At 41.7% G+C, this 12,421-nt stretch overlaps 1 protein-coding gene across 1 annotated transcript; it reads left to right on the top strand.

Annotated features, from left to right (window-relative positions):
• Positions 1 to 1,329: 1,329 nt before the first annotated feature.
• Positions 1,330 to 12,043, top strand: TAGLN3 (transgelin 3). Its single transcript, XM_042031536.1, has 5 exons — positions 1,330 to 1,710; positions 2,133 to 2,314; positions 3,169 to 3,343; positions 7,869 to 7,971; positions 11,489 to 12,043. Exons 2-5 carry the CDS (start codon positions 2,135 to 2,137, stop codon positions 11,628 to 11,630), a joined length of 600 nt encoding a protein of 199 aa, XP_041887470.1. The 5' UTR covers positions 1,330 to 1,710; positions 2,133 to 2,134; the 3' UTR covers positions 11,631 to 12,043.
• The last annotated feature ends 378 nt before the right edge of the window (positions 12,044 to 12,421 follow it).

The raw sequence follows: 12,421 nt of genomic DNA, 5'->3' as shown, positions 1-12,421 counted from the left end.
CCAGAAACAGCCAGGCACCCTAGGTATCTCCCTTCTAAACAGAAGAACACAAAAAGATCTGAAAGTGCAAAATAAAGCTTATTCTTTGTGGGGCTGGCCAAAGAGTGTGAAGCCCAGCCCTTAACAGCTGCTGAAGGGAAAGGATGTCAGATTCATATTCTGCGTCTTCCTGTTGCAGCTGCAGCCTGCTCCTTCTCTGATCTCCAGGCGGGGCTTGCAGCCTTGGTTCCTGCGCATCCGCTGTGCCTTCAGCCCCGTGCTCACTGAGATGGAAAGTGCTCAAGTGGTGGCCCTGTCACGTAGCATGCTCTGAGTTATGTAATCTAGTGTTGCATAGGAGTTTAAAACTACCAGTGCGGGGAAGAGAAAGCACTAAATGAAATGCCTGTGGAGGACAACAATGAATTAGGTCATCTATTAAATTTTTCATCTCTTGAGTCTGTTCAAGCCCAGCAGCATCAGAAGCAGTATAAGTCTGAGAATTCAGAATCTTAAAATGAGAAAGTAATGGATGAAGAGCCCATTAGGAAACAGATACACAAGGAACTGTATTTATTTCCCCTATTTTTTTTCCCTTTCTGAATGCAGCAGAAGGACTTTTGTTGGCCAAACTGTCCACCTCAGGCTTATCAACCTCCTTGCGTATCAAGATGAATATTAATCATTTGCCAAAAGGAAACTATTTCATACCAGCATGAATGAAAGCATTTGACAAATTCTTGTATAACTCAGAAAGAAGTAAAAGTGATTTTATTTAATATAGTATTAAATCGGACTGCAGGAAAAGTCTCGTCTTAACCCTTCCTCTCTCCCCTTCCACATTGTATGGGTGGTATAATCAAAATTTAAACGACTGTACATGGGCATAGGTCCCTTCCTATTGCTGGAGGTTAGCTGACTCATACCAGCAGAAAGTAAAATCCTTGTGCTTTATAGTAGGTTTGCTAATTTTCAGTGATTTCACCTTGGTTTTAGTGGTTTGAGTTGTTTTTCAGGACACCATTCCACTATTTGATAGCCTAATATATACTGATGATAGGGTGATAAAAATATTCTATTACCTGCCTTCTCTTCCTTCACTTGTCATCATATTGTTCCCTTGTTCAAACTTTTTATCAGCATTTGAAGGGGAGAAATTATTTGTTACACTCTCAGCCTGTTATCATTGCGACGCAGAACAGGGAGAAAAAGGGTTTGTTTCTGGCTTATGATTAAAAGTAAACTAGATGTGTGGTAATTTCTGTCACCTTCATTTAATAGAGTGCCTCTATTTGTATTTCTGTCTATCTGCCACTGGGATGCTTGATGCAGTTTGGGTTGATGCAGACTAGGCGGAGTAGATCTGAGCCGGTGGGGTGAGCAGTGCAAGGCTGAGGAAAGATGCTTGGAAACAGACCACAGATGGGCGAGATAAACAGGATCCCCGGGCTGTGACTGAGGAGGCAGGTCTCTTTAATGGCTCTTAGCAACGCCCCTGCTCTGACCCTCCTCATATGTGAGGAAAATCAAATCAATACACTGTTCTTCAAACCACGATGCTGCAGCAGCAGCAGGGCATTGTGGCAGCCTTCATCTCTTAAATTCATCTTCGCATTTTCAGTGTGCTGATCTCTGGATATCCATCCTTGCATCTCTGCTGAGGAAGACTCTGACTGCATCTTTAATTGGATTGCTCCCATGCACAACCTTCTTCTTATTAGCAAGTATTAGGTAGGCAATTTTAAAGTGCTTTTGGATTTGCAGACAGCTGTAACGTTGATCTGACAACCCTATTGTATTCTCTGTAAACATAGCAGACGCCTCTCTTTAAAACGTACTGTGTTTTAAATCTTGCTTTTCTTCTGCTTTTGTGGTTGGGCAGGGGGGACTGCTGTTTTTTCCTTCCTTTTAAAAAAGATGTTGTAGCTGATTTGTGCTTTTGGAAAAGGATATTCCCTCACTGATCCCTCCCCTGTTCTGTGGAACAGCTATAACCGGTGCCGTACAGTTACTTTCAGTGTTGATGAACATCTGTTCAACTGTCTAACATTTAGGGCAGGCTGCTCACTCTTTTATTCTTTAATTTTCCTGTGCATACTTCAAAGGTGTAGACTGGGACTCTGCCCACTAAGTAAGTTCTACCTTGTTTCCAGAGATGGCTAACAGAGGACCAAGCTATGGCTTAAGCCGAGAAGTTCAGGAAAAGATTGAACAGAAATACGACCCAGAATTAGAGTCTAGGCTGGTGAACTGGATTATTGTACAGTGTGGAGAACAGATAGAGCACCCTCCTCCTGGAAGGCAACATTTTCAGACCTGGTTGATGGATGGAACGGTAAGTGCTTTGTCCAATTACACACTTTCAGTGTTTATACGCACGGTGCCCCTGTCTCCTGTCTTCATTTAGATAAACTGGTCAGAGCTCAAGGTCAGTGCAGAAATATATATCTTAGTATCTGATTCATTTCCTTTTCACCAAGAGTCTTAATCTCAAAAGATAAATTATCCTACTAGTGCACTGGGATCAGTACGATATTAATGATTCTTATGAGTCATGCATGTTTTATATATAAGTATGACTCATTCCTTCAGCATCCTTTCTCATGCAGTTAAATGAGATCGGTTTTAAAACCAGATGTATACTTTTCTCTTTAAGAAATAATCCGTGTTGACAAGGAAAGGCGAAGAGATATAGCAAATCTGAAGGATAGGATTGTGTCATAACTGTCTTCTTGGGAATAATTCTGTAGCTAAAACATTGTATTGCATTGGTTTATTGAACAACAGGCAGATGCTGCTGTTTGCAGTGGCTGTAAAGACTATGCTAATCACTGAATCTCTGCCAAAGTGACTCTAACAACATTTCAATTGACATTGCTTATTTTTTGGCTTGGGCATGAGGCTTCTTCTCTGTCAGTTGTTATATAACCTCTACCAGTGATTGCTTTGTTGTTTCTAGCAGATTAGGATTTATATGGTTAGGCTATTGCTTCAGTTAATGAAAGCTTTAATGCTTTTCTAATACACTTTGATTATTATCAATTCACTTCTTTATTTTTAACTGAAGAAATTATGTCCGTGACAGAAACTGGCTGGGTCAAAAGCATTATGCAGCATCATTTCATGTGCAGAAATTGCCTTCTAGTTTGGTGGCCACTTTCTAATTTTGTTTCTGTCTTTATCTCTCAGCTGTTATGCAAGTTAATAAACAGTTTGCATCCAAAGGGAAATGAGCCTATTGCAAAGATCTCTGAATCAAAAATGGCTTTCAAGCAGATGGAACAAATATCTCAGTTCTTAAAAGCTGCTGAAATCTACGGAGTAAGAACAACAGATATTTTCCAGACAGTGGATTTATGGGAAGGTAAAAATAATAAACTGAAAGTCAGTTTACAGTCTTCATTTTACTTTGCTTTGATGTGCATTTTGTCTAGGCATATTCTCTAATGTAATTATCTTTTGTTGCTGTTTGCCTTACCTCATTACCATGTTCTTCCAGTGCTGCATTATTTCCTCTGAGGGATTTATATTACCCTGAGGGCATAACGGAACCTTTCCAAGCTCATGTGTTATCCAAAACCCCATCACTCTGATAGAAATCCACAGACCTAGTAAAACAACTGTTCTCTCTGCTAATTACTTCAAAGTAAATAGCTCCTAACAAGAATATGGAAAACCCTGATTTTCTGATGACAAAATTTTATTGCAGTTCTAAAATTATAAGCAAAGCTTAAATTGGAGCTAAGAAATGTGTTCCCAGGAGCATATATGCCTCTATGAAGCTTATGAGGGTTCATTTATGACTAGTGAGAAACAAAACTCACTGCTTAACACCATATTAGCTGAGCTTCTCTCTCTAAGGAGACTTTTAAGAGAAGTCACTATGGCAACAGCAAAAAAAATCAGGGTGCTCCTGTGGTTTTACAGTAAGACAGGTGTAGTCTGTCTCCATCCCATGCTCTAAATGGAAACTGCTTGTTCTGTTTGCTGAAAAGCTGAGTCATTTGTGCATTCATGGGGCTGGTTTTGCCCACTTCTGTGGTGGTGCATCCCATCCCAGTGCTCTAACCAAACACACTGTATATCCTGCATCTCCCTGGACAAGGTGGTGCAATGACTGAGCACTCAGAGCAAAGACAGCTGCAGAGTAGTGAAAGGCACATATGAAAGGGTCAAAAATCTTCCACGAGAATCAAACAGTGGAAAGAGGAAAACAATCCACTGAGAAAGCTGGCCAGCATAGTTTGTGTAGGAGTACACACTGAGAGAAAAAAGTGGGGTCTGTTTTCACAGGCAGTCGGGATATGTGGAAGGGATCACCCCTGTGAAGGACAGCTGGAGGAATGAAAGACTAGGGAGCTCTTCATGAATGGGTTAGAGGGAAAGGATATACTGATAGCTGGAGTTACTGGGATCTGTAAAGGTCTCAGGGTGCCAGATTTGCTTGACAAATCTGTACCTTTGGGCACAAGGGCAGGATTGTTTCTTACAGTTCAGTCTTTAGTGTTTCATGCAATCTACCTTTACATGTCTTAAACGAAGGGATTTTCACTGAAGAAGCACCTTCCCACCCATCAGCCTAGCAGGCTGTTGAGAGAGAAGTTCCATCTATCTTGTAAGGGATGATAATGGCTTATTTCAGACATTGTTCTTTGCAGTCTTTTGCAACTCATAATGGCATATGAAAATATGGTACACTGATCCTTATGAGGAAAAGGACTTGCTTTGAAGACATAATGTTCTTAATTATAGTTGCTGTCTTCTAATTTATCTTCCTTTCACTCATCATCTTAACAGATATAAGGTAAAAAGGTAGTAACTTCTTGAGGACAGGAAGTCAAAACACAATTTGCAACCTAGGAGGAAGACGTACAAAGCTTTTCTTCACTGTTATTTTAAGATTTCCCAAAGCTAATCTGTGACTCCTCACTTTCCCACTCCCTTTTCATCCTTCCTGCTGCTCATTTCAGTGCTGGGATGAAACAGTCTGTCTCTCCAGCAGTGAGGCACTGCAAGCTCTTTGTGCCTCACCGTAACTCTGACCTCTGGCATCTGTGCTGCTTCAGGGTTGAATTGTCTGAACAGGGATGCATTAGCTGGGCAAAAAGGACAGTCTCTTTTTCACTATTTTATAATTGCAGCACTCCTATACTTCACATCATAACCTCTTTAGAAAGAGAGATGTTAATGTATGTTTGTAGGGAAAGAAAAGCGTGTGACTGAGAAACAGTTTGTCCCTGGCACTAATTGTTTTCCACGAGCTTTTGCTTTGAAATTCTTAGCAATGATTAATGAAAATATTTTAGGATACGATCTGCTGTTGGCTGTTTCAAACTCACTCAGTCCATCTGTTGCATTTTTCTTCATCCCTGTGGCTCCTTGATCCAGGGAAAGTATCACCTCTCTTTTGGCCCTTTCTTACATAAATGTACTGTGCTGAGCAGCTTTCCCTGATCCACGCCCAAGATATGTTCTCTGCCTTTTACAGATCCCTCCTTGGTATATTTCCAGGCAGGCAAGAGGCAGCTGCACCACTGGGTATTTGTTCAACGTCTACAGAAAAGCTTTTCAGGAATACTCTGCAGAGCAGTTCTTCATCTTTGTATTTGAACTTTCCCCTTTCTGGACCTGGAGAAGAGGTCCTTCCAGATAGGTTTCCCCTAAAGAGACAGGCTTTGCACAAGAAGTGAGCAGAGACCCCTACCTCATTGTTTTAAGAACAGTGCCAAGTTCCTCTACAAGGCTCTGCTATTCAAAGCACACTGCAGAGGACACTGAGATGCAGGAGTGTCATGAGTGTGAGTCCCTGCAGAGAGGCTGAAGCTGTGGGCCAGGTGGGCGGCCCACATGGCTGTCAATAAACAAGTACTGGAGTTAAGGGAAGGCTCTGACTACAATTTGCTGCAATACCAGAGTCAAACCTGGCTTCAGAGAAGGTGTATGATCCCTTCTGTCAGGTGACTGCACTGGAAATTTAAAATTTTTCCCTGTATTTTTTTTTTTATTCTGACCATCAAGGCCCTTGTATCCTTTGCTGGAAGAGGGCAAGTGACACAAGACCACTTGGATTCAGGTCTTCCCTCACCCACAGCACTCCTCATATGCAGCAAGGAGTCTCTGCAGAGCAGAGCCATGGCCATGGTTTTGTTTTGTCACGTGTCATTCAGCTCCCACTCACTCAGTTTTTCCCCTGCAGCAGCTCCCACTCATCACTGACAAATAAAGCAGAGCTGAGCACAGAGCGTGGGGGGGGGGGGCTGCCAGATGGCTCTGCAAGGCTGATCATCATATTTCACTGCCTGTCTTTTGTTCCTTTTGCTTTTTTCTTCGCTTGTCGTCATTATTCAGCTGATTCACTTTTAAATCCTTCTCCACATCCCTTTTCATCCCAGGCAGTCACTGCACTCCTGTTATATGGGAGGCATCCCAAGGACGTTGTCTGTGGCATCTGTTACAGCATATGGTACATCTGCTGCTCCGGGGAGCTCTGAGGGTCCCTGCCTCGTGCTCCTCCGTGTGCGCCTGTGGACGTGCGCGTGGGGGATGTCAGCTCTGCAGCCGCCCTCCCAAGCAAGGACCCTGTCTGATGCAGTTTGCCTTCAATACAGTTTGCCTTCAATACAGTAAAATACATCAGTTCTGGATGGCTGACAATTTATTTTCTGAGGAAATGGTCCCCTGCAGATAGGATTTTTATAAACTTTAGTAGTCTGTATGACAGGCACAGTTGGAAGCTGATGTTTTCAGCTTCAGGGTGCTGTCCTCACCTCAGCCACTGTGATACAGAGCCCTGGACTGCATCTGCCTGTAATCAGGGTGATGCACCACAAACACAGAGTGTGCACTGTTCCCTTCCCACTACACTCCAGCTCATCTACAGTGATGTTCATTAATATTGGTCCACCGAATTCTGTTTTCATCATGTCTCTGGTATCTCCTTTTTTCTGAATTGCTTGTTTTCACATGTGAAGAACCAGAATCAGATCAATTAACTAGATACATTGCTTTAGGGAAGAGGAAGAACTGGAATGAAAGAGGGGACGTAAGTCATAGAAATGCTCATGGAAGGATTTCATAAGGGAGAAGCAAAAGGCAGATTTCCAGTAACTTACCACTTCACACAATTGGAAATACCTGCTGCAACTTATTTTTGCTAGAAAGTATTCCAAAAGGTAGCATGTCTGGACTGGGTAATGAGTTATGTAACTTATATTTGGCTAAAGATGAGACAAGCCCTGACTTTTTGAGCTGAGGGATGGAGTAAGGTAGCATAGGGAGAACGTGCAAAAATAGTAGACCAAATGGGAAAAATTAAAGGTATGAAACTGAATAGCATCGTAGTAAGTAGGAGAGATTAGAGAGGTGCTTTGATGTTTAATTTGGGAAGGACTGATAGAAGCTATCAGTGCAGGAGCTCCCAGAACTGCTGTGAGCTCTATTAGCACAGGAATCAAACTTACTCTGAACAAACTGAGACACAGCACTGTTATTTAACACACTATTCTCCTTCAGCCACATTTCACTGAGTGTATTACCATTATTTGTATACCAAAGTAATCTCTCCTTAGGAGAAAATTTTGTCAAATGGATTCTGTAGACTTAAAATGGCATGAGGGAAGGCATTAAAATAATCAAAGGCCTGGAAACCTAGAAATGTCTGAAAAATTAAGTTTTGCTTTAACTCTATCCCTTTGTTGACTTTTAATAAGCTCTTGCATGTCAGTACTTTCATTTCAGCAATGGTAAAATAGCATTTATAATTCTATTAATGCACATCTTCAGGGACCTGAGGGAGTTAGTTAATACATCAGATAAAACTGCTTTTCAGTGTGCCAAGCTATTTGTTGTGCAAGGATTTCCTATATTAATTTCACTGTCTGGCCTTCTAGGGAAGGACATGGCAGCAGTGCAGAGAACCTTAATGGCTTTGGGCAGTTTGGCGGTCACCAAGGATGACGGCTGCTACAAGGGAGATCCATCCTGGTTCCACAGGTAAAGTCCAGAGCACAGCTGCTCAGAGCTGTCTTCCCTGGGAAGCTGGTAATATCATCTGCCTTTAGGCTTTAAGGAAATTTATTGGGAAAGGAAGGGAAGAATATTTCCCAAGTTTCCTTGTAATAGGGAGGTTTTTCTCTCTGGAGGTTAGAGAAGGGAAGCAGGAAAAGTACACATTTGTCATCAGATTTGCTCTCTCACATCAGACAGCAGACAGAAAGACTAATGAAGACAAGGCTGTTATGGTTGTCTGTGAGCCCCTATGTAGTGACCCCCTTACTGAGCAAAGAGAAGGCATGAAATCTCTTTCCTTTTTTTATCAAACCAAAAATGATTTAATTTCCTAGGCTTCTTTATTCTTGGGGAGCACCACCTATCTGTGAAGAATTCTCTGTCTTGGCAAAGCTGTTTATTTGTTCTGAAATTCCATTTGTTTTGGCTCAGGAGGCTGTAAAGCAGGGACAGGAAGAAAAGGAAATCCTCCCACAGTTACTCTCCTGCCCCACAGGCATATTATTGACATGACTTTCTGCCTTCCAAGAGTATTTCTTACACAGAAATGTCGAAGACAGCTTAGCAAAAAGAGTGCTGACTGCTTGTCTTTTCTTTCCTTGAATTTTCTGATGTCTAGGTGAGGCTCAGCAAAAATAAAGCAAACTTCACTTTGCTTGTCTTAAGCCCTGAGCTGGTTAAACTGAATCTGAGATTTGAATTTTAGGTGAATAAATGCAAACTCCTTGTTTATATGAAATCAGGTTACATTAACTTAATACACTGCACAAATAGATTTATGTTTATGGAATATAATTACATTTAAAATTGATTTCAAATCCAGTTACATTCTTTAATATAAACCAGACATGAAATCACTATGACCCAGACAGACTTATTTGTTTTATGTAACTAAAACAAAGTCCCACATGGAAAAATTAATTTTCATCTGGACTCTTAATTGTGGGTGGGAACAGTTTTTGTTGGCATGGATGAAGATGTGATCACGTCCCTTCTCCTCTAGCTGTCTGTCCAGCCCGTACTGCTTGGATAGCCAATCCGTAGCTATTGCAATCCCTGTGAATCCATGTTATAGCCACTGCCTTAAGGAAAGCTGGTGTTACAGCATGTTGCCAGTCAGAAGCTGCTTTCTGAGTAGCTTCCCTATCCCTTCAGGCAGACCAAGCCCCCTCTCTGCCACCAAGTGTTACTCATAAATCAGGGCTTTCAGGCTGATTCTTAATCGCCTTAAGTTAAATTGAGAGACCAATATCAAATGGCATAAGAGTATCTGTGCAGGGATCTACAGTGATTAGGATAATGCCACACTTGAGCTAAGCCATTTAACTTTCCATTGCCAGTGTCTCACATACCCAGTGCCATCAGACTGATCCCCCCTTCTTTCCACGCCCTAGCAAGGTTCATGGATCCATAGCTGTTCGTTATCCTGTAGCTTGGCAAACACAAACACTGGTGTGAAGTTGGCACAAAAAGCTGACAGATCTGGTGTGCTCAGTTTTAAGTAAGAATGATGCCAGACAGACCAAACAGAATTTGACATAGTGTTAGACATGAGTAGACTTGCCTTCACCTCTTTTCTTACTCTCAGTTAAGGCCATTTCCACCCACCTAAAAACAAATCTTGTACATGTTATCTGTAAGACCATCATATACTAAACATGGTGCTTATGATGGTAAAAATAACACTATATGATCCAAGCTATATATGTAATACATTTTTATTCATATATCCAGGCTACCCTTTAGTCTTGCCTTTTATTTCTTCTTTGCAGGTCTCAGTTTTTCTCTTGTTAAATTACTTTCTGACTCTCTGTGGAACTACTCATCAACATAGCTAAACATTCTAGAAGGAAAAAGAAAAGAACAGTAGAATGCTCTCCTGGTTTTTTTTTAGTTAAAATAGAGGCAGACACAGTGAACCTGAGATTTAATTAGGTAATAGGAGTAGTTCTAAAAACATCCTCTCCTAGAGATTCTGGCAGTAGTTTGGTGCCTGTGTAAGTATTCTGGAAAATAAATTAAGCAGCGGTGAGAGGGGCCTGCTTTCTGAAGCACCACAGTTCTGTGTGCTTCCCCCAAAAGAGTGAGCTTTCTGGCAAGAGCTGTGGGATCTGAAAGCCTGTGATGGGCCTCTATAAGCCCTCTTACTAGTCTATACTTCACCACTTGACTCATTCTGAAAAATGACTGGTCAGTCCTGGTGTCCTGTGGATCTCTCTCGTGCTTCTGCTTTGCTGGGCTGTCACGTGGACATGGGTTTGTCTCCTGCACTGTCCTGAACACCTTGAGCCTAGCAGAGAGTTTAAGTGCTTTTTTGGACTTGAGCCAGGGTTCTCAGCAGGATATGACCCTCACAGAGAGGATCGTGTTGATGGTTTTCAATCACAGCAGGTACCTAATCTAGTATTCTCATCTAGTGGTGGGGTGGGGAAGAAAAGGGGAACTGTAACTTGATGCCATATTGCAGTGTAACCTGTAACCTGATCACAGGACAAACAGACACAGCAGGGAAATAGATTCTACCTGTATGGGAGTAGGGTCTGGTAGATGGAGAGCCTCCCTCAGTCTGGGGCTCTGCCAGTTCATATGGCTCGTTTGATGGCAACAGACTGATCCTTCTCCATTGTAAATTGCTTGTTTTCCCACCTAGTATAAATGAAAGATGAATCCAAGCTGAACAGTTTCTTGTGAGGCAGCAAAGTGCAAACTTTTGTCCTTCTTAGCTGCCACTTTGGCCTTCAGTGCTATTTTCAGGGAGAAAAAGACTCCTTTTATGCTCCAACAAAGGTTCATTGATCCAAAGGGCTTTTGAGACCAGAGACACTGAACAAAAATGGTCAGTATGTTTTGACAGAAGATAAAGGACTGTCATATAGTTAAGACACAGGTGCAAAGGGCAAAGTCTACTGCTTAGGAGGTGAGAGATCTTGAAATGGAAACAAAGCAAGTGTTCTGTCCTGCAGACAACCAGTGTCCGCTCTGCAAAAATGAGCAAGTTCCTTCTCTGACCCTTTGTTGCTCTGGGTACACTAAGCTTTTATTTACTCCGAGTTAAATTATACCAATTTGTACTGTTGCTCTGGATGGGTATCAACTTGTAGTATACCACAAGTAAGTGTCTCATTGATCAGATCCCATGAACTACAGATGTTAAGAGATACAGGGCTCAACACAAATTAACCCTATTTTGTGTTTTATATACAGCACTGCATAAACATTTTACCTGTCACAGCTGCTGGGGAAGTCCCTTGGGGTTCTGGAATAACGGGGACAGTGAAAGTATAAAGTGTTGTATGTTTGACTAGAGCATTACTTCTATCTGCAGGAAAGCAATTAGCTCGGCCAGTACTATCCAGCACATGGGATGGTGCACATGACATATTGCATTACAAGGGACATGAGCCAATTTCAGATTGATTTTCATGATCCCTGTATGATTTCATGATCACACACAGAATGATGGTATGTATGTATTTTGCTCTTTTTTCGTGCATCTGGACAGGAAAGCACAGCAGAATCGACGAGGATTTTCAGAGGAGCAGCTTCGGCAGGGACAGAACGTAATAGGCCTTCAGATGGGCAGCAACAAAGGAGCATCACAGTCGGGTATGACAGGCTATGGGATGCCAAGGCAGATTATCTAAAAGCATCTCTGTCTGTGGAGAAAACACTCTTTCTGCAGCATGGTCTGTTAAGGAAAAAAAAAAAAGAAAAAGAAAAAAATGCTTATTAGTTCCCTTTCTGCCTGGTTTTTAATAGTTAGTGCTCTCTGAGGTTTGAGGTATTTTTGGTTTGGTTTGTTTTCTTTGCAGCTGCAAGAGTTCGTCTAGGAACTTGGGTTTTTGTGGTGGTGTGTGTCAGTTCACAGCACGTGTGCACTGCTGCCGCCTACTTTTCACTTCTGAACTATGCAAAGACAATTATTCTGTATTAATTTATTTACAAAGTGTTATCTTCCATATTTGTCTCACACTGCACTTGTATTTCAACCAGTAACCTCGTTCTTCAATTCAGTGATGATATTGTTTGACTTAAGAATAAAGACAAATTAAAGACACCTCAAAGACTCGTTATTTAAAGGAGGTAAAAGCCGAAAGCAACAACCATATGGTGCAGTGCAGAGGAGTTAAATATTTTCAATGGTCAATGTTTTATCTCTAACCCAGAGCCCTCTCTGAGTGACTCCCTGCTATAGTGTTTACAGTCTGTGTTACATGTTCAATTTAGTGTTTGTGTAAAGGCGCACCCAAAGTATTTTCCTAAAAAGAAGAAAATATTTATTATCCACAGAGTCTGATTCATGTAGTCCCTTCCAATTTAGCTCCGATTTTTCTTGACCTGGTGTGCTGGGTCATCTGCAGCCCACAAACTCGCAGATCGAGCTAAAATCAGTTTTATAGGGAAAGCAAAAGCTGTGTGGGAAAACAAAGCAAAA

This window comes from Corvus kubaryi, unplaced genomic scaffold (assembly GCF_017639235.1).
Source record: "Corvus kubaryi isolate FWS band 111438036 unplaced genomic scaffold, C.kubaryi_AGA036_p1.0 37341, whole genome shotgun sequence".
Classification (NCBI taxonomy): Eukaryota; Metazoa; Chordata; class Aves; order Passeriformes; family Corvidae; genus Corvus; species Corvus kubaryi.
This window is presented reverse-complemented; position numbering and strand designations above follow the sequence as displayed.

Excerpts from the sequence above, each read along its gene's own strand:
- TAGLN3 (XM_042031536.1), top strand. The coding sequence starts at position 2,135 with ATGGCTAACAGAGGACCAAGCTATGGCTTAAGCCGAGAAGTTCAGGAA. Across the intron at positions 2,315-3,168 it reads CCTGGTTGATGGATGGAACG|CTGTTATGCAAGTTAATAAA; the intron begins GTAAGTGCTTTG and ends TTTATCTCTCAG. Across the intron at positions 3,344-7,868 it reads GACAGTGGATTTATGGGAAG|GGAAGGACATGGCAGCAGTG; the intron begins GTAAAAATAATA and ends CTGGCCTTCTAG.